The sequence below is a fragment of the Musca autumnalis genome, unplaced genomic scaffold, assembly GCF_047663935.1.
Source record: "Musca autumnalis isolate F117 unplaced genomic scaffold, ASM4766393v1 scaffold_1, whole genome shotgun sequence".
In the NCBI taxonomy this organism is placed as follows: domain Eukaryota; kingdom Metazoa; phylum Arthropoda; class Insecta; order Diptera; family Muscidae; genus Musca; species Musca autumnalis.
Window position 1 is genome coordinate 162,058,004 of NW_027411644.1, and position 25,902 is coordinate 162,083,905.

The window sequence follows — 25,902 nt, forward strand, 5'->3', positions numbered from 1 at the left end:
CATTTCAAAATTAATGGTGATACAAATTAACGATAATATCGATAGCAATCGGTTTTTGGAAAAGAAATATCGAAAATATTTAAAGCTGGGTACACATTGTCAGTTTTGAATGACAGCTTTGTTGTTGCTTGCTAGTGTGGCCGTTCATTTTTCTGTGAGTACACACGCTGCGACTTTTGATGCATGCATCACCATTTTCGTACTTGTAGGGTTGCATTTTTTCGTAATATTGCAAGAAGCGTTATTTTTGTAACAAACATGTACGATTTTACATACATGTTATGATTGTTGATAGCATGTTGGTATAAATTGTTAAACCAAAATTATTGTGAAAAAATTATTGAAACAAGTACAAATATTTGTTAATATTTGTACTTGTTTCAATAATTTTGGTTTTGGTATTTTCCAACATTCGGGTTATTCCATTCTACGCGATACAGGTAATAAACTAGAGCTGGCAAAAAATCGATGGCACTATCGATAATATCGATTGTTATTTAAAAATTAAATATCGATAGATAGTTTTACCTATCGATATTATCGGAATAACAACCCTTCACCTGAAATTCATTGAAATAAATAGAAATTTAGCTACATTTCAAGAAAATCATTGACATTTCCGCCATTTTCATTTCCAAATTAATGGTGATTACAGCTTAACGATAATATCGATAGCAATCGATATTTTAAAACATTATATCGAAAATATCTAATGTTGGGAATATCGATGGTTTGCCAGCTCTATAATAAACTCCAGCAATTATTTTTCTTTAGAGAAAAATAACCATATGCTAAGTTTACATTTACGAAATCAAATCGATTTCAACTGTCAATTCCATAGCTCAAACGTCAAATGAAATTTCATCTGGATTTCATTTGACGTTTAACCTATGGATTTGACAGTTGAAATCGAGTGGATTTCGTAAATGTAAACCAAGCATTACATTGATGTTTTAATCAAATCAATTAAAAACATATTTGGAACACAAGAAATTCGATTTCAACTATGAAGGTAATAACAAACTAACAATATACTTATCACATAAAAGAGCAAGTTTAGTCCTTTTATTATTTATTACATTATTTTAAATCCACGATTTACATTAAATAATTTTAACATACCATTTAATGAATCATGAACTTGTACATTTCGTACATTTTCATTCCCTCCATCACTACCATTTTTTGCAACACCGCTAAAAAAATGGTGATGCATGCATCAAAAGTCGCAGCGTGTGTACTCACAGTTTGTCATTCATCATGCAACCACAAAATATGTGTGTTCGTTTACTCAAAATCTGTACAAATTGTTACAGGATAGCTCTGTTCCTTTACGTGCAAGAATCTTAAAGTTTTACCACTTTTTACTCGAAAAGCGTTCCTTTACTTCGGACACCATACAATTCCTATGGGAGTAGTTTTCAACTTTTACAACTTTTGCCGGTTTTACCATTTCCAAAAGTAAAGGAACAGACCAGATGTTGTTCGTTTACTCTACAGTACAATGCAAAATACCTTAGCGGATTACAAGAAGTTACTGAACTTGTACAAATTTGTACAAATTGTTGAGTAAACGAACACACCTAATGTCTTGTGGTTGCTGGACGGTTTGACAGTTGTCGATAATTGCGAAATATTAAGTCTGTCTGGTTACTTTCCCAGCAAGAATTGTCCAGCAAGAACTTTCTCAGAGAGTAAGGGGTTTTTATTCTCTTTTGCTAGAAAATTGTAAAAAGTAAACAGACACTTCCCAGCAAAAACCAGCAAGCAATCAGCTGACTTGCCAAAACAGAACAATTTGTCCGCCAACAAAGGAAGCAAACACGTTGTATTAGAAATAAAAAAGAAAATGAAACCTCTCAGTGAAAGAACTGTCAAAATGTCTCTCTCGAATCGCTCTCTTTTGCTGGTTTTTTGTGTTAACAGACGACTTCCAGCAACAATTGGTACAAATTGTTACAAATTTTAGGGTAACCAGACACAACTATTGACATTCAAAACTGACAATAGCTTCGTTCCAGTACTTTTCTAATGGTAATGTCATGTTCACACGAGCATTTCAATTACGTTGTTCGCCTGTCGAACGACGTACACGAATTAACCCGTTTCCACGACACCATTCGTAATTAACAGAAACATAAACAAAATTTCATTCATTTTTGTTTCCTTGTTTTCACGAAAATTTTAACCGAAAACACATAAAATATACATTAAATGAATAGGAAAAGCAATAGACTTTCCTTCAAATGTATCTTCTATATTTAACTACACACATTTCATTCATTTTTTCCATAAATTCTGAATAATTTTGTATTTTCAATATATTTTTATATGTTTCTATTTTCAAAATTAAAGAGAGAGAGACATGTCAAACTATGTTTGTGTATACAGACTTTCAGTTATTTGTTTCCTTTTTGTTTCTGATTTTTTACGCGATTTTGAACTAATCGACAAGAAATGTGTGTGGAATTAAAAAGGAAACACAATCATCTTCCTTCTGCATCTATATAAAATGTTTAGTTCATTAATTCTCATTCATCTTTTTCCTTTTTCTAAAAATTTTTGTGTTTTCAACAAATTTTTCAATTTTGAATTTAGACATGTCATAATTATTTTTTCGATAAATTCTCTCATTTGTTAGGGATGGGACATACTTATTCGTCGTTCAGAGAGTAGTTCTAATGCCATGTTCATACTAGAATTTGAATCACGTAGTTCGTTCTCATAATTACGTACACGAATTAACCCGTTCATACGACATGGTACACAATTCATAGCAACATGATTCATATTTTCATGGTTTTTGTTTACTGACTTTAATATAAGTTTCAGCCAAAGGACGAGTAAAGTTAATTGATATGAACTTAAAAAATATATATCCTTCCATGGTAGAATGATAAAAGGTAATCTCATCTACGAAATGAATGTTTATGCAACTCTGTATGTCTGTACAGGACCATGTCAAATAAAGAACAACAAATATTTGACATGACATTTCGTAATAAAAATAAAAACAAACTACATGACAACCAAAAGGATGAGTATCTGGATTTTATTACACAACAAGCCTCGTCAAATACTTCGCCAACACCAGTGCTTTTTGGCAACATAACCAGTTCCAAACCAATGCTAGACACTACAATATTCGAACAATTTCTTTCATCTAGAAGTTCCAACTCGGCACCGGGACGGGATGGGGTCTCATATCGTATGATTAACAGCCTGAACAGCGATGAGAAACAGAAATTCTTCAACATTTTACTCGACGTATGGAATAAGGGTGAATTTCCCGAAAAATGGAGAAGAATTAAAATATCCCCTATCCCTAAAAAGGGAAAAGATCCCGGGAACGTCCAAAATTTTAGGCCAATAGCCTTAATGTGTGCACCACAGAAAGTTCTTGAGAGTGCTATTAAATCTAAAATTCTGGAATTCGCTGAAAAAAATCAAGTCTTTCCATCAAGATCCTACGCCTTCAGGCCAGGAAGATCAACATCGATATGCATAAATGATGTCATCAACACTATCGAGTTGTATAAGAAATCCGGCGAGCATGTTGTTGGTGCATGTATAGATGTAGAAAAAGCGTTTGACAACACCAACATCTCTAAACTGGCGATTTCACTCTTTCAGAATGGACTAAACCCACACATTGTAAAATGGATTGTCGACAGCATGAGTTGCAGAAAAATAGAAATCGGTGCTAACTCCAGAATCATAACTAACGGACTTCCACAAGGCAGTGGACTCAGTCCAATACTATTCAACATCTATACGGCGCCAATACACAATATTTCTTCTTCTGGCATAGACATTTTTCAATTTGCCGATGATTTTTTTGTTATATGCCATGACAAAAACTTCTTCAGGGCAAAAGATTTGTTAGTGGAGGCCATACAGAAGATGCAAACAAGCTGCACTCAACTTGGGTTAAGTTTTAATATGGGTAAAGTCAACACAATTCATTTTTCAAGGAGACAAAAAGTGCTAGATATCGCTGTGAACAGAACTGCAATTAACCAAACATCTGCCATTAAATATCTTGGTCTTACAATTTCTGCCGGTGGCTCCGCAAAGGTGCACATCGATGATACCACAGCTACGGTGGATCAAGTCAACAATTTCCTTATGATTCTTGGCGGCTGTAATTTTGGTTTATCACCCGCCAAGGCTATAAACTTCTTTAAAGCCTTTGCCAGAGCCAAATTGGAGTATGGAGCATCAGCGTTGTCAAATTTGACAAAAACTTCCCAAAACAAAATTAAGGTCTGTATCAACAAATACCTTCGTAGAGCTCTTGGCCTCCTAAGATCCACGCCGGTTCCTATTCTATATCATCTGGCGGCTGAGTTGCCACCGCAGTATAGGTTTGAGCTCTCAACCGCGAAGGAGCTAGTTACTAACACTAAATTGCTACCAAATAGGACCACAAGCTATGCTGTAGTGTATGACAAATTCAAGGATGTTATCGATAACGTTGCGTCTACTAAAGTGATAACCTCAATACCTAAAAAATTGGTCACCCAAACTGACTTCTTCATGGGTCTGGCCAAGAAAAAAGCGGATGCAAATCAAATCATAATACAACAACTTGCCCAAGAAAAAGTAAATCATCTCTTAGAATCTGGCTTTGATGTTTTCTTCACCGACGGCTCTGTCATTGGTGAAACCTCATGTGCTGCTTTCCTACACATTAACAGCGATTCCATTCAATCATTTTATACCAACAAGAAACTTTCTTCGATGACGGCAGAAATCTTGGCCTTTCTACAAACCGCTATATTTGCCCAGAACCAGGGTCTCACAAGAATTGCAATCTTAACGGACAGCCTTAGTGGCATCCAGGCAGTCATGTCAAAGCAACATAGGAACTTCTTGATCGACGAGTTTATTGAAATCACCAACACAGCCTTCATAAACACTGAGATTCACTTCGTCCCAGGTCATACCAACATTGGACCCAACGAACGTGTTGATCAAGCTGCAAAGAATGCTGCAATAGACGGCACCTGTTTGGAAATCAAGTGGCCTATTAAGGATGCCATCAATCATATAAAAAATTCTATCTGGAAAGACTGGTCTAATGAGTATAAGTCCATCGCGGAGCAAGGTAACTCTCACTTCTTCAAAATCTTCGGTGAAACAAACAAAACACCATGGTATAAAAAAACAAACCTGCATCCGGATGATCAAAAAGTCATGAATCGTATTCTCAGCAACCATACATTCAGTAACAGCACCTTAGCCAAAATGAAAGTTGTTGAATCAGGAGACTGTGAAGTTTGTAATGTGGAGGATTCCATCTCACATATACTGTTTGAATGCACAAAACACTCAACCACCAGAACAAAATTCAATACATTTAGTGAAATTCTCACCGTCGAGGATTTCATGGTGAAACATAAATGGGAACATCTATATGATTTGGTAAAATTTATTAAAGAAATTAATGTAAAAATTTAAATAAGGCACGCAGACAAAGTCTACACAATTGGTGTTGGCGCTTTAAAACTCGCTTAGCCGGGAGGGGGGCCAATAACTTAAAGAGGAAAAGAAAAAAAGAAAAAGAGTGCCTTTGCTGAAGTCATTGATGACATTAATTTTAGAACAGCAGCTACCAAACCCCACATCAACAGAAACACACGAACTGTTTGAAAAATCATGCAGATGGGGATTCACGCTAGTGTTATTAGTATTGTAGCAGAAATAACGACGGAATTCTGAGAATTCTATTTGCGACAAGATCGGAAGGAGGAAGAAAGTGCTCCAGTCGCTGGTCGGCAATATTTGGGGCGCTGATAAAGAAACCCTGTGGTAAGCTATGAGGCGCCAGCGTGGTACGCAAATGTTAGCGTTACGCAATCGAAGAATATTCAAACCTGCCAGAATGCAGCTCCGACTGCAACAGGGTGGATCCTCATGTTACCAGTGGACCATCTTGTTGAGGATACCAAAATTTCACCAGTACATAAACAAAACAAGATGTTGTCGATGCAGTAACTGCCTGTGTGTTACCTCCTTAAGCATCACTGTCACTATCTATAGGTCAAACTTCCCCCGCCTCCATCAATCGCAGCAGACGAACGCCAACTGCCAAGACAGTTATGATCCGGACGATGCAGCCTCAATAGACATGGCCTACAGGTGGATTGGGACTGCCCCCAATTTATGGGCGAAGCCAGTCCAGGAAGAATTGAGTCTACACACAGATGAACAGATCTTGTTAATTTTAGTTACTTTTTTATTAATAAAAGGTTTTAAACATAACAAATGATGTTTCACTTCTGTTAAATCTATTACAGATATGGTTTATTTACACACTATTGAAAGAAACACAGCTTCCTTGATGTCTTCCAAGGCTTGGGTTTCTACTCCGAAATTCTCGTTGACAACAACGAAACTGCTGTAAACGGCTTGCATTTCTTACCACTTTTGCACAGACCGGGCATTCGCCAAATTTCTTTTCGTGGTAGATGACAATTTCTTGAGGTTTAGTCAGTCATAACTCAGCCAGAATTCCCAAAACAGATTGATGTTTGTCCGAATCTTTGCATGCTGGTTGGGTAAAAACCATGACCAACATCAATGAGGGATTTCTTCAAATGTACATAGTTCCTCCAACAGCAGATCAGTGAAGGTTACACCAATAGCAGCCTCTTTATTATACCTAGTTCCCGTTTGCACATTTTGACGACCAGGAAAACATAATTTTTAAACAAACATTTTTCATTTCAGTTTATAAAAACAAATCAATATTTGGTGTGTCTTTTTACTTACTAAATGTTGCAGAAACACATTTTTCAGCAACTTTTCCTTTATACAACTGTCAAAATTTGAAACATTTGTAATAATTATTACAAATTATCGAGTACGCAGACAGGCATATTAAAAGACTGGCACTTGACAGACACACATACGTACATACATACTATATGTGTGTTCGTTTACTCAAAATTTGTACAAATTGTTACTGGATGTTGTTCGTTTACTCTACAGTACAATGCAAAAGACCTTAGCCGATTGCAAGAAGTTACTGAACTTGTACAAATTTGTACAAATTGTTGAGTAAACGAACACACCTTATGTCAAATTCAGAGTGACAATGAACGTACTTCAAATTCAAAATTTGAAAAAAATTTAAATCAGTTGTTAGCATGAAACTACCTTTATTCTTGTACCATGTATCCTTCTTTCAAAAAATAAAAATATTTTTCTATTTTCAAAATTAACGAGAGAGAGACCTGCCAAAATAACTTTTTGGTATACAGACTTTCTGGCAGGCATTTGATTTTTGTTTTTAAATTTGTACGCGAATTTGAAACGATGGACAAGAAATGCAACTGCAATAAACGAAAATAGAAAATTTGCTATGATTTGAATGCTTATTAGTCCTTAAACCGTTTACTTTTCATTCAGGTTTTGCAGTTTTACTAAAAAATTCATGGTAGAATTATAAAAGGTAGTCCCACCTGTCAGATTTAGGTAAATACAACTCTGTATGGCTGTACGGGAGCATGTCAAATACAGAACAACAATAACACGAATGACATTCAATAACAAAAACAATATATAGTTTGTTTTTAAATTTGTGTTTGTAATCAATTACATATGTACATATATACAATATCAAATATTCCAACTAATTTTCCGGCTGCTATGGCGATCTAAAGCAACTTCTTTTGCTTTAATCATACTGTGGAGCAGGAACCCACCACATGACCAACAACATGTGCTTACAACAAATGCTCTCTTGTCTAAGCCTTTGCATGAAACGGAATTCGCAAGGCCCACAGATGAAATTATCATTTTATTTGGAACAAAAAAGATGCCACACAATATCCGTAGCTGAAGCAACGAGCTTGGAATTTTGTATGGGAAGCAATTTTTATGTTTTGGTATGTCTTTCGATTCCCCGAAAGTAAGGAGTTGGCATAATCCAAAATTATCAGAGCAAGAACTGACCAACGTCTGTTTCAATTCAATAGTTCGGGCCTCACATAATCAACTGCTGATACAACAAAGTTTACCGCAAGATTAACAACAACAGTTGCATCCACCAGAATATCAGCCACAGACAATGTCCGTAGGTGACCTATTTCAAGAACTACAAACTCATCTCAATGCCTAACCCTAATCAAAGCTTTATATCTGGAGGATGTGTGGCGTTTTGACAAAAAAGACTATTTCCATCATAATGCATCTGTCGAAAATATCTTATTTTAAGTCTTTTTTTATTAATAAAACGTATAAGTGCATATACATATGTAATAAATTGGACATACAATTTTTTACTTTATTCATTCCTAATTCGTTCTCATGCCGATTGTAGAGCAGCCACACAATATGTGATCATTTGTGCCTTATTCGATTTTCATCAAGAGCATAGAATTCATGGCATTGTAGTAGCTGGGGTGGAAAACCACTGCGTTTCATCAGGACCCAGAGTAAACCGGAATGAAGTGAAGGTGGTATCAAGATCGATCGGACTGAACCAGGAAGAAAACTTAAATATGTTGTTGCTGTAGCAACGCAAATGTGCTCATTCGTATATTTTAGGTAGTTATTTGGTTCTGATTCCTCTGTGTCCAGACTGAAAAATTTTGCAACTTGCACTGGCTGCGTTCATACAGTATCAGAATTAGACAGGTGAGTGAGATTAGTGAGCAGCTAAACAAATTCAGCGTGTCATGCAGTCCCAATCCACAAGCAGGGAATGTGTTGGGTATCGTGTCATCAATTCGGGTTCAATATGAAATGAGGCGGCTGCATCGTCGGTGTTCTTCTGCTGCGATGGATGAGGATGGTCTCCAAGTACGGCATTCATATTGTTATCTTTGTACTGCCTGTGCAACTGCATTAGTCAGAATGCTATGTAAGCATGACTCATAGGCTCGTTGATCTAGAGATTTTCGCTTATATCTTAGGACCTGCCCCTCTCCAGATCATGATGATCTCTTCTGACGTGCCTGAGTGGTGGAAGCCTGCCCACTAGATCGTGTCAGGAATGCTCACGGCTTTAACACTCATGCCTGTATTGCATCGACAACATCTTGTTGTGTTGATGTACCGGTAAAATCATCGTCTCCTCATCATGATAGTCCACTGGTGTCATGAGGAAACATCCTGTTGCAGTCTTGATTGAGGGCGGCATTCTGGGAACTTTTAATATTCTTCCATCGCGTATCGCTAGCATTTGCGTTCCACACTGGCGCCGAATAGCTTACCACGGTTTTTGTCACACATTTCTGAACACAAGCAAACATGTATCAATGTTTGTTTTTAGTCTACCGATTTCGTGGCAATCTTCAGTTGATTATATTGCAATGATTTCAGTTAATCATTGAGTTTTTATACCAATTCACGGAATTTGGTTAAGCTCCATAGCACAACCAACAGCGGGAAGGGAGATCAGAAAAAAGGAAATTTTAAACAAAACATTTTTGGTTTAAGTATTTTTTGTAAATTCAAATGAAAATGACATACACATGTATATACAATGTATGTGTATACCTTCATTCAGTGTCAAATTCAGTTTGGCAATGAATGTACTTCAAATTCAAAATTTAAAAAAAAATTTAAATCAGCTGTGGGCATGAAACTACCTTCTTATTATACCATGTAAAAAATTTTGGGTTTTTAATAAATTTTAAATTTTATATTTTTCCTGTCATAATTATTTTATTTCGATAAATTCTCTCATTTGTTAGAGATGGGACATATTTTATCGTCGTTCTGAGAGTAATTTAAATTGAACAAAGTACACAAATCGTTGTTCGTTCTCAAAACTTTGTATGGGAAATGAAATAATTATATCGTAATTTGGGGTCGAACAACGAATAGAGAACGAATTACCGTCAGTCTGAACAAGGCATAATCGAACAACGTAGAAAAATCATCGTTCGTTCATTGAATTTTGTGTGGGGAAATAAGTAATTTATTCGTAGTTATGGGTCGAACAACGAATAGAGAACGAACGACGTACCGTTGAAACGGGCTATAAAGTGTGCAAAAGAGAAAACTGTCAAAAATGAGTTCACCGCACAAATTTTTTCAAAATGTACTGGAACTGTAAAATGGCAGAAACGTCAAAAAATCTGGAACTAATGTCAAAGTCGACGTGTCAGCCAATCAGAAGGCGGCAAACATGTTGCAAATTTTTGCTCGCTCAAATTTGTCGTGTAAAGCTATTCAGCGCCATTTTTATACCCTACACCACCCTACACCACACTGTGGTAAGGGGTATTATGTTTTTGTGCATGTGTATGTAACATACAAAAGGAAACGAAATAGACCCATAGTTCCTTTTGGGAATATACATATCGACGCCTCCAAACAATAGTATGCTAAGTCGACTTAGCATTTTTCAAGTTCTTTACATTTTTATATTTAACGTCCTTTAACTTAAATTCTGTCAAATTTTGCTAATAATCGGACAATCCGAACAGAAGTTATAAACAAATATTTACTTAGCATAGTACTGAAGGTCAAAGAAATTTCCAAACTATTAGAGCTTGTCCTGCAAAACTCACTGTTCAGAATTAGCAAACTATTATTTGGAGGTGTCGAACGTCCTTTAACTTAAATTCTGTCAAATTTTGGTAATGATCGGACAATCCGAACAGAAGTTATAAGCAAATATTGACTTAGCATAGTACTGAAGTTCAATAAAATTCCAAACTTTGAGAGCTTCTCCTGCAAAACTCAATTTTTAGACTTAGCATACTATTATTTGGAGGTGTCGATATAATCACTTTCTGAGTCGATTTATGCATGTCCGTCCGTCTGTCCATGTATTTTTGTTCGCAACGTACAGATCGCATTTTTTGTCCGATTCAGCTGAAAATTGGGGACTACAATTTTTTTTAGCCATAGGAAGAACGCTGTTGCTTTTGGTGAAAATCCGTTCAGATTTGGATATAGCTTCCATATATATTTTCGCCCGATTTCACGTATTTGTTGCACCAAACTCGCTATATATGTCCGATTTTGATGAAATTTTGAATGTGTGACTGAATTCGGTCTAAAAATTAATGTGTAAAATTACATCGAAATCCGTTCAGATTTAGATATAGCTCCCATATATATTTTCGCCCGATTTCACGTATTTGCTGCACCAAACACGCTATATACGTCCGATTTTGATGAAATTTGGAATGTTTGATTGAATTCGGCCTAGAAATAAGCGTGGTAAATTATATCGAAATCGGATCAGATTGGGATATAGCTCCCATATATATTGTCGGCCGATTTGACGTAGTTGCTGCAACAAACTCGCTATATAAGTCGGATTTTGACGAAATTTTGAATGTGTGGCTGAATTCGGTCTTAAAATAAATGTACCAAATTACATCGAAATCGGTTCAGATTTGGATATAGCTCCCATATATATTTTCGCCCGATTTTACGTATTTGCTGCACCAAACACGCTATATACGTCCGATTTTGATGAAATTTGGAATGTTTGACTGAATTTAGTCTAGAAATAAGTGTGCTAAATTAAATCGAAATCGGTTCAGATTTGGATATAGCTCCCATATATATTTTCGTCCGATTTCGCGTATATGCTGCACCAAACACGCTATATAAGTCCGATTTCAATGAAATTTGGAATGTGTGACTGAATTCGATCTGGAAATAAATGTGCAAAATTATATTGAAATCGGTTAAGATTTGGATATAGGTCCCAAATATATTTTACATATGTAGTATACAACCCTAAGGTTGAAAGACTGGGCATTATAAAATGGAAATAAATAAAATAAATAAATATTCACAGTGGTTTGAGTATCATTTAGTCGGCCCCGCCCGACTTTGATCCTTTCCTTACTGGTTGTTCAAAGAGAAGTGAACATTTTGCCACTTTTTTGGTGTACGGGAACGCATTTCGGGTTTTTAGTTCTCGAACGAAGCTAATATTTGCAATAATTTTGTCTTGTAGATGCCTTGAAATATGAAATTTCATAAAAATATGAAAAAGACACAAAATTCTCCCACAATTCAAGATAGAGAATGTATACTTTTTTCCCATGGGAACAAATTCCCAATTCGAACTTCATTCAGAATGAGAGGAGATGGGAAATGGGAAAAATCTCCCACAAACATTTTATTCAGAATACGAAAATGTGGGAATGGGAAAAAATTCCCAACTCCCATGAGTTCAGAATAGGGCTGTATGAAAAGCGTTAGAATGGGAGATTTTGATCCTATGGGAATGTTCAGAATTGGGCTGATTATGTTTCTTAACGTCGTCGCAATTAACAACTACTAAGCTACGTATTTCAAAACATCAGAAAAACGCATTTTCAACGAAGGTAAAAAGCAAACATGTATCATTTTTATTTCTGATACATTTAGTTGCATTTTCGAGGAACAATGTATGAGTGTGTAACTGAAATATTTTGACAAAGTTTAAACAACACAAAGCAAATGACGATACGGAAGTCAGCCATAGATACACGTCATATGAATTCCATTCATTAAGCTAAAGGACTTATTTTAACAACATTATTTCAAAATTCAACGCTATAAAATTAATGAGTTTTTTCTTAACAACCTCTAGCTTTTCTTGTGCTTAAGTGCTGCGAGGGGGGGAAGTATTTACCCAGCAAAATTTGACGGAAGGGGTTCTTTGCGATGACGTGATTTCATGTCATCTTTTGCATTGGTTCAAAGGATGTCGTGAAAGATCCGATCTTTTCATTAGGATTTGAACCAATGCCAAGGAAGTCGTGAAAGATCCGATCTTTTCATCAGCATTTGTACCCATTCCATCGATCCAATAGAGATGTTTGTGTTTTTATTTACACACTTGTTTATTTTCATTTTGGTATGTTCCAGTACTGCAAAAATCTACTAATTTTTACTATTTTTTTCCGATAACATAAAGGAAAAATTGTTATCGTAGTAAAAATAAGTAGATTCTTGCAGTTTCTGGAACAGACCAAAGTTGTTAGAACTGTCGTCGTGATGTTGTCTTACATTTCCTGCATATCAAACAACTAAAATTTCTAAACAATTGGTATTATATGAAGTCCCAATCATCGAGCTAAAAATAGAATCGGACTGCACACATTGCTATTTTAAAAGTTCCCTTGTCTGTTCTAAATCTGACATAGAATGAAATCAATCAAATCTCGCTTCTTGGAATTTGAAAAAAAGTCCGAAACGAAAAGGAACAAGAATCTGAAAATAAAGAAGAAACTACTTTTGGAAAGAAACAATTAAAAATAAATTAATTAAGCATAAATGGTATTTTCCATAAAAAGTCTCTCCTCCCCGTTCGTTACATTTTGTTCTTAGAGATCCCTAAAGCAAGCCGGGTTGTAGATCCCTACATATTTCCGTCACTAAACAAAAGAGTATAAATTACCAAAATGTTATAAAATAACAAAATTATAAAAGTAATTTACGAAATAAAAATACTTAAAGGAGTGCATTTGGAGTCCATGTTGAAATCTGAACTGGTGAAGGGAAGATAATTGAAAAAACCTTTTGTAAGATGAAAGAATATCAGTTGCCGAGAACGGAGGAAGTAATCTTTTGCGTTGCAGCGGTGGTGATTACATTGCAATTTTGGATGTAAACTTTTGAAAAATTAACTGATAAATTAATTGTAGCTATTTCATGAATTCGTTTGAATTAATAAAGAGTTTTGTTTTTCATGAAAACCATATTTCAATACAGCATTTCCATTTTCCAAACAAGACATGAAAATTTCATGCCAAGGGGTTGGTGAAAATGACATGCCAAAGCATTGGTTAAAATGACATGTCAAAGCATGGGTGAAAATGACGTGTCAAAGCATTGGTGAAAATGACATGTCAAATCATTGGTGGAAATGACATGCCAAAGCATTGGTGGAAATGACCAGCCCTATTCTGAACATTCCCATGGGAACTGTTTCCCATGGGAGCGAAATTTCCCATTCCCACGTTTTCCATATTCTAAACGACGTGGGAAGAGCAAACCGTGGGAGCTGAAATTTCGAAATTCGAAATTCGAAATTAGTTACACCAAATTATTATAGCATACTTTTGGGAGCTGTAATTTTGTTTTGTAATACAAAATGCCTATTTGCATTGAATTCGCGGTTTTTGAATTAGATTAGCAAAAGCACAACTCACTTAATTCAACAACCGTGCATTGATTTATGGATTTTTAAGTGAATGAAGTCAACGATGTGTGATGTTGTTCCAATAAGCACATTTTCTTCAGATTGTGCGAATTGGTGTAAGCATTTTTTTAATTAGTAGGCAAAAATAATTTTTGTGTATAAAGTAATCGGAACTTTTTAAGTTTGTAACGAATTTAAAAATTGTATGTTGATACGGAGTAATTTTAGTTAGGGGTTTAACGAGTATATCGCTAGTTTTACTTATTCCTAGTGATCGCTAGAACTGGGGCCTAATTCTCGCATCCGTTATCGAGCGAGTTTTTGTTCGAAGACAAATTACGAACGATCGAAATTTTTGGATTCCCGTATACGATCGAAATTATTTAAAAAAGTTATCGATACATACTGTTATCGAACGGTGAAACATATGGCAAACACAAAATATTACAAACAAAGAAGATGTTGCGCGGCATGTTTCTCGTAAAATGAAATGAAAACATGAAATTTGTATAAAATAAAAGAAAATTGTGAAAAATTAAAAGTAATAGTGACTCCGAAATAAATTCCACTATGTAAAAATATAAAAATCTCATTCTGGCACTGGAAAATATATTTTTAATTTTTAAGAAACAGTCCCTTTTTGTCTAGTTTTTTACTAATTTTATTAGAAAAAGTCTTTAGTATGTGATTTTGATTGGTTTTATTGCAAAATGTTTCATTAAAGTTCGTTTTGTGCCACAAAAATAATCAGTTCGACAGCAAATGTGTGGCGGGCAGAAACTCGAAAGATTCCACTCGAAAGTGTATTCGACAACGGATGCCGTAATCCAAATACTGAAAATATCGATCGAAATAACTCGATCACGTATGCGAGAATTAGGCCCCTGGTATTTTGCATATTTTTAAAAAAAATTCAAAAAGATAAATTCGGATATGTTTCTCAATTGTTACATATTTTTGCGTGTTATTACATATCGTCACCATAAATTTCCGAAGAGGTATCTCAAAAAAAAAAAAAAAAATAAATAAATAAATAAATAAAATACGTGTTTGATTGAATCTAAAACTAAAACCCGTGCCCTTGAGAAATTTCAAGCTTCTACGTTCAAAAATAACGATCCTATTCAAGAAAAGGCATTTCGGAAAATGGAATAGCATTGCAATAATTTGGCATATATGTATGTACGTTTGTGTGATCGTTGTCGTGTCGTTGAGGAGACTAACACGTTTTCAATAGAACGTTAGTCGTCTGATTAAAAAAAAAACCCGAAGGTTATATTACGAAAATGAATAAAAGTTGTAAAGATTGTATATATTATGGTTATTTTCCAATATATTTTAATAATTATTGCCAATAATTCTTTTGAAATTGATTTGTTTTTACTTGCTGTGCCGCGTTAACAGAATCAACCATGACTCTTTTTCTCGTATTTCAATACATATGGTCTGTTCCAGAACTGCAAAAATCTACTAATTTTTACTACTTTTTTTTGTTTTGTTCGATAACAGTTAGATTCTTGCAGGTTTTTGTATCATATAAGAATATGCAAAATCCAAAGTCTACTAATGACATATTTTACAGTACATTTTGTATGCTTTTATTAAGCAAGCACATGGCGATTATAAATATTTGCAATAATTTTGTCGTGTAGATGTCTTAAAATATGAAATTTCATAAAAATATGAAATTTCTTGAAAATTTTTTTCAAACTCCCACACTGGTTGCTGGGGAGATTTTTCCCACAAAAAGACACAAAATTCTCCCACAATTCAAGATAGAGAATGTATACTTTTTTCCCATGGGAACAAATTCCCAATTCGAACTTCATTCAGAATGAGGGGAGATGGGAAATGGGAAAAAACTCCCACAAAATTTTGTTCAGAATACGAAAATGTGGGAATGGGAAAAAATTCCCAACTCCCATGCGTTCAGAATAGGGCTGGACATGTCAACGCATTGGTTAAAATTACATGCTTAGGATCCAGAAAAGAACGTCATCTTTTGGGGTCCACGCTCATATAAAATTCATCGATGAAGATGCTAAAAAGATGACATGCTAGATCACTTGCACCCATGATTGAATGTCATCTTTGGCATCGAACATTTTGCTGGGTAAACTCGAACAAAAAAATTGTGAAAAAATCTGTAACTATGTAATTAACTGGTAATTTTTGTACATCGCATATTTTTGAATTTTCAGTGTATAAGCAATGTTTTGGAGAAAAAAAGTTTGGGAACAACTCTAGTTTAGTAAATAATATCTACTCCAATATCTACTCCAGAGGTAGATATTGTTGCTCTGATCACGGAAATGTATAATTTTCTTGGGGGACGGACCCGGTTATTGGACCCAAAATTCCGGTCTAACCCGGGTTTTGTACCCGCAAAAATATCTACCTCTGGAAAAAATTTCAGAAAAATAGGAGAGTTTTTACTAAGCTAGAGTTAAGCCAAAGTTTGACCGAGATTATGTGTGTACTTTTCTTCTATAACAATTTTATTAACATAAATAACATGTTCCTACAACTAGCTTATTACTTCTTTTTAATGTATTTCATATATTTCTTAGCATTGAAATTATCTTCGACTTCTTCAACGACATTTATCTTTCTGCGTGGTTTGCGTGCTTCCAAACGGGCCTTGCGTTCGGCTTCAGTTAGAGTACTTAAGTCCAATGGTAACTGCAATAAATGAAAAAATAAAATTTACAAATAATTATTTGAAAAAAAAAAAATCTCATAAAGTAAATAAGCATAAAGTATATTCTGATTTATTAAACTTATATAATTAAGCGCATTTTTATGGAGTACTGCGTGGTGTTGGGAGCCATACTCATATTTTAAAATATTAAAAACACTTGACCATATATCAAATCGGACTATCATCGTTTTGCTAACTGTCGTAAAGCTTTGTTAATATCACGACAGATGACCCAATAACTTATTTTGGGGTCCGGCGTAACCTTTGTTTTACACATGGCACAATTACCAAGGTAGTCGTATCGCACCAGTTGTTCGAATATGAAGTGACGTGAAAAGGATTTGAATCCCTTTATAAAAAAATTATTTTTGTTGTAAGTCTATATTTACATAAGGCAATTTTCCTTGCGGCAATTGTCAATTTGCTAGTGAGAGAGGGTGTTGAGAGGCAAAGGGTTACCATATGTCTCACCTCTCTTTCCTTCAAACTGACAATTGCCGCAAGGAAAAATGCCTAATATAAATATGGACTAATTTCCCCAACAACATAAAGGAAGAAATGACATAACATATTCAAAATTTTACGATACCACTAAAATCCAATGAAAACGATAGTCGGACTAAAATCCCTCCGGCAGCGGGTTCTTTCGTACCGAATGGACCCGAAACCATAGCTACCAGCCCAGCATCAAACCTATGCCTCTACGTAGGTTTCATGCTGCTACAACGACAACTTACCCCTATTATTATAAGCCTTCTTTTGTTATAGTTTGGATTTCCGGTTTACTTAAAGCTAAAAATGATGATTAAATCTCAAGGAGGAGCTTCTTGATATTAACTATCAATGTAAAAATTATATTTTTAATGCCTCCAATTTGATTTTTTCTGCGTTTTTAAATCCATTCGATAGTAAAAGAAAGCATATAATAATGGCCCATAGTCGGACAGCAATTGTTTGGCAGCTCCAATTTTTTCTACTCATTAAAAAGTGGTATGATTCTAGAACTAAAAAAAATCAATGTCGATTTTTATGTATATAACCTCTGATAAACACTTTAGAAGGGACTCAAAATTACCCTGAAGGTTTTCGTCGCCTTGAACAATGATAATCGGACATAGATTTTTTCCCTTTGAGTTAAAACCACCATAATATGTATATATAATCTGCTATGACAGTACAATCCATCATTATTAATCTAGGGAGAGTATAGATAGATTTACTAATAATTAACGTTATTCTACCATGATAATTAATATGATTAATATTTTTACAATACCGTTTCTTTCGCAGAAGGCCTTCAAGAAGTATCAGAAGTGGTTAGGGGATTAGGGCAATACACCATCGAAAGGCTGCCAACCCAGTACCAAACTTTTGATTCCACGTAGGTTTCTATGCTGATACAATAACGACTACTCTTCTTTTTGTGGTCTTACAAGTTTTTGAATTTTTGGACCAGTATCACAAGTACTAGATACTGCGATAAAAATTTCAAAACAATATACGAACAGACCGATATTGCTCACCTATTGACTTTTTAGATATGTTTGGAAGAAATATTATAATTTATGTGTAACGTTGTTAGTTATCTAGAAATAAGATCACAAAAATCATTACATCGTTGGGGCACAATTTTGACACTATGAGAGTGTTTAGTCATGGAACAAGTCGAGTTTAGCACTACGCGAACAAAATTTTCTTTAAAAACTTAAATTTTACTTAATTAGACGGCCTTCGGCCGGGGATTTAAGACTTTCTCCTATGGACAGGAGCTAATTTCGGGCACGGGAACAAAATATTTTTTAAATTGTAAATTTCCCACTATGTAACCGTCTTTAACAAGGGAATTTTTCGCAACTTCAGAGGCCCATATCTCGGGAAGTATGGACTTCCGTAACAAATGTTATGTTATATCATCCCGATCCGAGCTTAGTGGGTAAACTCGTCCGTCAGTTTCGAAATGATGTAGATAACAGAGACGATAATATTATTGATTTTTCGAACGCTCCAAGAGTCCCATATAACATACTTTCAACCACTTCATGACTAATGGTCTGTTCCTTATCTTTTGAAAAGGATAAGACCGGCAAAAGTAGTAAAAGTTGTAAACTTCCCACATATGATGGTGTCATAAGTAAAGGAACGCTTTCCAAGTAAAAAGTGGTAAAATTTTAAAATGTATCGGAAAATAAGAAATATATTGCATATTATTTCAGAAATTTTAGCAGCACTCCTCCAACTTACCTTAATAATCTTCCTGGGCTCTCCATAGCGAATGTTAATTGTAGCTCCATCCGGCAAAACAACAACAGTCGGATATTGTCGAGCATAAATTGAACGATGTAATCTGGTGACAGCTGTGGAGGCCGATGAGATATGCCTCACTTGTTGTTCCACCAAAGGTTTGACGTATTTTAGCAACATTTTCTTTTATAAAAACTATAGTAATTTATTTTATTAAAAAAGATGAATATTATATTACGAAATGAGTTTGATTTCGTAGTGATTCCGTCTTGCTGTATTTTCTTAGCGTCTTCTCCTTCATTTTCTGCCTCTTCTTAGCTATTTCGATTGCCGATAACAATCGATAAAGTAAGTTGTAGTTGCCTCCATTTACACTATCGTTAATTAGCGTTATTTATACTTTAGTCGATGGTCAGACTAGCAAGGTTTCTTGAAACCAATTTCGTTAAAGTTTCTTTTCAAGTTTCGTTAGTGTCCACACATATTAACGTGAAATTAAAGATTTTTGCGTGTGCTCTTTATTTTAAAAACAAACATAAATAATCTAAAAAACACAAAATAATTAACATTAATAATTATATTAAAAGTTAAATTTTCACTCTTTCATTAAGTCCATATTTACATTAGGCAATTTTCCTTGCGGCAATTGTCAATTTGTAGGTGAGAGAGTAGAGCTGGCAAAAAATCGATGGCACTATCGATAATATCGATTATTTTTTTAAAAATACAATATCGATAGATAGTTTTGTCTATCGATATTATCGGATTAAAAACCCCTAACCTAAAATTCACTGAAATTAATAGAAATTCGTGGCTTTTCGGTTTTGTGGATGTAAGAAAAAGTAAGCTGGTAGTTACACGTAAACATTTTTCAAAAAAGTAAAATGTATTTTTTTTTTTAAATAAAAGCAATTGTTTTTTCTCCTTTTTGATTTCTGTCATGGTACAAGAAGAAAGGTATGGTCTGTTCCAGTACTGCAAGAATCTACTAATTTTTGCTATTTTTTTCGATAACATAAAGGAAAAAATGTTATCGTAGTAAAAAATAGTAGCTTCTTGCAGGTTCTGGAACAGAGCAATAGTTTCATGCTCACAACTGTTTAAAATTTTTTTTAAATTTCAAATTTGAAGTACGTTTATTGTCAAACGGGATTTGACACTGAATGTAAACATGTACACAAATGTCATTTTCATTTACAAAAAATATTGAAAATAAAAATGTTTTGTTCAATATTTTCTTTCTGTTTGATCGTCATAATGTGAATGTATTCACCGCTGCTCCCGCGGTTGGTAGCGCTATGGACCTTAACCAAGTTACGTGAATTGGTACAAAAACTCAACGATAATTTAACTGAATGGAGCGGTAAGGCCTCGGCAAATAATGAAAAGAAATCTTTGCAAGTTAATAAATTGAATATTGCCACGGAATACCGCAAATATAATTGTCTCAAGCTAGTGAGCATGTTCAAATATTATCTGCCTTTATGATAACGACGATAACGTTTCCTGCTGTTGATAATATGCCCAAGGAGTCAATAGCAATTTGGTTTCAAGTGTCCATTTACATCAAATTCTCTATGACCTGAATAGTTGTCAACCTGATACATTGTTGAGGACTGGTTTCTCTTTACCAGAAATTATCGGTCAGAAAAAGATAATTTATGACTCTATTGAATTGTTAAATCAAATCAGTTGGATGAGAACTCCACCACCGACAACATTGAGAAAATGTGGCTTTTCTTAATGCCTTGAATTCTGCGCTATTGAAGAAGATTTCTTGAATGTGACTCAAATGGTCAGAGAGAACGGATAAAGAATAGAAACCTAAGCACAAAAAAGCGTATTATATTCACTAAAACCTCATAGAAGCTAGAAAAAGATTATACATATATAAACTTTTAGTAAGGTTTTTCTTTTGTCCCAATTTACATTGGGCGAGTTTACTTGCGGCAATTGTCATTTTGTAGGAGAGAGAGGTGAGGCATATGGTAACCCTTTGCCTCTCAGCGCCCTCTCTCACCTACAAACTGGCAATTGCCGCAAGTAAACTCGCCTAATGTAAATTGGGACTTTATCTTAGAGTACGTTTATATATAAGCGGATTTAACAAACCCATTCGGTTTCAAATGTCAATTCCTTTACGTATACGTCAAGTAAATCCTAATTAAGAAGGTTAACCCTGCAAAAGGCTATAATATAAACATGGCCTTAATATAAATTAAACTTCATTTGGTTATAATAAAATATTTTGAGAAAAAACAAAATTGGTTTATTGTTCCGTTTAATTTACATATACGCATACATATGCATGATCCCAAAACATCCCCGAAGGGATGGTCCATCACCACTTATAGGGAAGTTTATCATGGCTGAAATACTCAGGAAATGCATGGGAACTCAACTGAAGAAATTTGGCACCGCACAAAATTTTGATGTTCTGCAGACCTTCTGAATGCATGACGGACGTGTTACCACGGTGTCTCGCTTGAATTTGTACCAACCATCCTGTGACCATCTTTCATAACTCGGATTCCAAGCCATAACGCACACTGCAGGACCTTGTGGACTAAATTGGATCTGTTGTTTTTTCATGTTCTGCAATTTCGACCTACCAACAAAATACAGATTTAAGTGATTTCAACTTCGAAACATGCATCCACATACACACGCATTGGTAGGCATCGTAAAGGACTATTCCAATATCACATCAGATTTGCAGCAACACAAACGAATTTGAAGGGTCGCACGCATGTACAAATACATATATTTTGCTCTTTTTTGAAATATTTGGATAATTAATTGTTACTTTTGGTATTTTCAAAAACAAATAACAAATAATTATATTTTGTTTTTGTTATTAAATGTCATTCATTTTTTGTTTTGCTTTGTATTTGACACGGTAACGTACAGATTTACAGAGTTGCATCTACACACATTTTTGAGATGCGACTACCTTTAATCATTTTACCATGATTTCTGTGAACTATTTGTGCAAAATTTCGACAAAATCATTGACATTTCCGCCATTTTCATTTCCAAATTAATGGTGGTGACAAATTAACGATAATATCGAAAGCAATCGATTTTTTAAACTATTATATCGAAAATATCTAATGTTAGGAATATCGATGGTTTGCCAGCTCTATGAGAGAGGGTGTTGAGAGGCAAAGGGTTACCATATGCCTCACCCCTCTCTCCTGTAAAATGACAATTGCCGCAAGGAAAATTGCCTAATGTATAAATGTCCCGGGCCACACTACAGTAATTTCACTGTAATTTTGATGTGAAATTATGCGTCTCTAGATCGACTTCCATAGTAGAGTAAAATCATAAAATTGCTGTAGTGGGGAATTCGATTTAAGAACACCTAATTTCATGAAATTTTTTAATGAAATTCATGCTAGTGTGGACCGGGACAATATAAAGCCCTTGAAGTTGAAGAGCCCGTTTCCACGGTACGTCGTTGGTTCTCTATTCGTTGTTCGACCATCAAATACGAATAAATCACTTGATTCCCAATACAAAATTCAATTCTGAGAACAAACGACGAATTTTCTACGTTGTTCAGGTAGAAATACATTTTAAGCTCTTTCAAGTAGAAATACATACATACAAAATTTAAAAATGTAGGGCTTTTTTAGAAAAACTTCAAATTATGAATGAAAAGTAAAGGGTTTAATGCCAAGTTTACACTTGCGCTCTAAAATCCACTGGATTTCACGAAATCCTGAAATACTTCCCGGTGTTTACACTTTTTTTTTTTGATTTCAAAATATCACAATGATCAAGGTAGATGTATATGCGGAGCTGATTGAACATGAATTTTCAAAACAAGTTGTTGTAAATTTAATTAGTCATCAAAAATATATGGCAATATAGAACTTTACATCTTTATTTCGAAAATTATCGTAAAATTATCTATATATCGTATTAATTGTGTATAGTACTAACGAATGAAAAAATAAAAAATGATTTTATCGTTGAGACATCATAATAATAAATTTTGATAGATAAAAGTTGTGTTCAGAACCTGCAGCAGTTTTCCCGTTTAGTGCTAAAAATGCGTTCCCGTACTCTGAAGTCTAGCAAGACTTGCAATTCTCTTTAAACAAAAATAGCGCCGAATAACACCCTATTCTCCTGTTTTCTGCCATACAATTTTGGCCTAGTAGAAACCAGCAGCATGTTCGTTGGCATCTAAATACGATTGCTGATACGTTGATTTGCTGCAGTTTTTGCAATTTCCGTAATTTTTTCGTTCCCATATTTTTTAAGAAATTTGTTGGGGAAGCAATTTTTGACAATTCGCTCTTTTTTCTAACATTACCACTAAAAAAGTACGAGAACACAATGAAAAATAGCATTGTAACAAAGTAATTTAATATTTTTTCACATTGTTTACAAATTTTTATACTAAACTTTTTTGTTGCAGCAATTAACCATCTACCTTGTTTATTATGTGTGTTCGTTTACTCAAAATTTGTACGAATTTTTACTGGATGTTGTTCGTTTACTCTACAATACTATGCAAAAGACCTTAGTCGTTTACAAGAAGTTACTGGACTTGTACAAATTTGTACAAATTATTGAGTAAACGAACACACCTATTGTGATACGTGAAAAGTGTTGCAACTTTTGGTACTTTCTCAGACAAAGGCAGGGTTGTATATCATGTGTACTGTGATTTCGATGTTGATTTCGCTGAAATCACGAAATGAGATGATTTCATTTTTGTATGCGAAATCATGATAATTTTTGCTTGATTCCGCGCGAAATCACGAAACGCCTTCGAAATCACGAAAAGACGCCGAATGTAAACCAAACATAACGATTAGTATACATTTAAATCATTGCAAATTTTTTTTAATTTCAGTTACTTTTTTGCCCATTGTTTCAAATTCGCGTACAAATCTAGAAACAAAAGTCAAATACCTGCCTGAAAGTCTGCATGGTAAAACAAATATAAGGTAAAGTAAATACAACTCAACAACAACCACATAGAAATTTGTTTTTGTTTGTAATGTTAGCGTCAATGGTACATGTAAACAAAACAAGTTACCTTTTATTGTTCTACCATGGAAATGCTTGGTTTACATTTACGAAATCCACTCGATTTCAACTGTCAAATCCATAGGTTAAGCGTCAAATGAAATCCAGATGAGACAAAATGCTGCCAAGTAATTTTTCTCTATTCTTTTACCAGAAATTACACAAAACTTTACTCAAACGTTGGATGTGTTTTCAGCTTATGTTACACGTACGTGTTATAGTAATGCTATGTTTACATTTACGAAATCCACTCGATTTCATCTGAAATCCACATAATTTCATGCAATTTTTTCAATAAAATCAATCTAGTGTGGACCGGGACTTATGCCAAGTTTATACTTGCGCTCTAAAATCCACTGGATTTCACGAAATCCTGAAATACACCCCGGTGTTTACACTTATTTTTTTGTTGATTTCAAACATATCACACTAATCAAGGTAGATGCATAGGCGCAGCTGATCGAACATGAATTTTCAAAACAAGTTGTTGTAAATTGAATTAGTCATCAAAAATATACGACGATATAGAACTTTACAACTTTATTTCGAAAATTATCGTAAACTTATCTATATATCGTATTAATTGTGTATAGCACTAACAAATGAAAATATAAAAAATGATTTTATCGTTGAGACATCATAATAAAAAATTTTGATAGATAAAAGTTGTGTTCAGAACTTGCAAAATATTACTACTTGCTGCAGTTTTCCCGTTTAGTGCTAAAAATGCGTTACCTTACTAAGAAATCTAGCAAAACTTGCACTACTCTTTAAACCAAAAACAGCGCCTGTTTTCTGCCATACAATTTTGGCATAGTAGAAACTATCATTATCTTCTAAATACGATAGTTGATACGTTGATTTTGACATTTTTACTGGAGTTTTTGCAATTTCCGCCATTTTCCCGTTCCAGTATTTTTTTTAGAAATTTGTATGGGGAAGCAATTTTTGACAATTCGCTCTTTTTTCCAACATTTCCATTAAAAAAGTACGGGACACAATGAAAAATTGCATTGTAACAAAGTAATTTAATATTTTTTCACATTGTTTACAAATTTTGATACTAAAATTTTTTTGTTTCGGCAATTGACCAACTACCTTGTTTATTGTGATACGTGAAAAGTGTTGCAACTTTTGGTACTTTTTCAGTCACAAACAGGGTCGTATATCATGTGTACTGTGATTTCGATGTTGATTTCACTGAAATCACGAAATGAGATGATTTCATTTCATCAAATGGTCAGAGAGAACGGATAAAGAATAGAAACCTAAGCACAAAAAAGCGTATTATATTCACTAAAACCTCATAGAAGCTAGAAAAAGATTATACATATATAAACTTTTAGTAAGGTTTTTCTTTTATCTTAATATAAATTAAACTTCATTTGGTTATAATAAAATATTTTGAGAAAAAACAAAATTGGTTTATTGTTCCGTTTAATTTACATATACGCATACATATGCATGATCCCAACACGTCCCCGAAGGGATGGTCCATCACCACTTATAGGGAAGTTTATCATGGCTGAAATACTCAGGAAATGCATGGGAACTCAACTGAAGAAATTTGGCACCGCACAAAATTTTGATGTTCTGCAGACCTTCTGAATGCATGACGGACGTGTTACCACGGTGTCTCGCTTGAATTTGTACCAACCATCCTGTGACCATCTTTCATAACTCGGATTCCAAGCCATAACGCACACTGCAGGACCTTGTGGACTAAATTGGATCTGTTGTTTTTTAATGTTCTGCAATTTCGACCTACCAACAAAATACAGATTTAAGTGATTTCAAC

The 25,902-nt window shown here is 34.4% G+C and overlaps 2 protein-coding genes across 2 annotated transcripts; one reads left to right on the forward strand and one right to left on the reverse strand.

Moving 5' to 3' along the window:
• The first annotated feature begins 3,942 nt into the window (after nucleotides 1-3,942).
• LOC141389167 (uncharacterized) lies at nucleotides 3,943-5,463 on the forward strand. The gene has a single exon (XM_073960271.1). It carries the CDS (start codon nucleotides 3,943-3,945, stop codon nucleotides 5,461-5,463), a length of 1,521 nt encoding a protein of 506 aa, XP_073816372.1.
• Nucleotides 5,464-16,581: 11,118 nt separating this feature from the next.
• On the reverse strand, nucleotides 16,582-19,346 carry mRpL55 (mitochondrial ribosomal protein L55). Its single transcript, XM_073963859.1, has 2 exons — nucleotides 19,056-19,346; nucleotides 16,582-16,795 (listed from the first exon to the last, which is right to left on the reverse strand). Exons 1-2 carry the CDS (start codon nucleotides 19,233-19,235, stop codon nucleotides 16,649-16,651), a joined length of 327 nt encoding a protein of 108 aa, XP_073819960.1. The 5' UTR covers nucleotides 19,236-19,346; the 3' UTR covers nucleotides 16,582-16,648.
• Nucleotides 19,347-25,902: the final 6,556 nt, after the last annotated feature.

Bases quoted from the DNA above. Each gene is read 5' to 3' on its own strand.
- mRpL55 (XM_073963859.1), bottom strand. From the start codon at position 19,235: ATGTTGCTAAAATACGTCAAACCTTTGGTGGAACAACAAGTGAGGCAT. The intron at 16,796-19,055 runs GTAAGTTGGAGG...CATTTATTGCAG, and splicing joins AGCCCAGGAAGATTATTAAG to TTACCATTGGACTTAAGTAC.
- LOC141389167 (XM_073960271.1), top strand. From the start codon at position 3,943: ATGGGTAAAGTCAACACAATTCATTTTTCAAGGAGACAAAAAGTGCTA.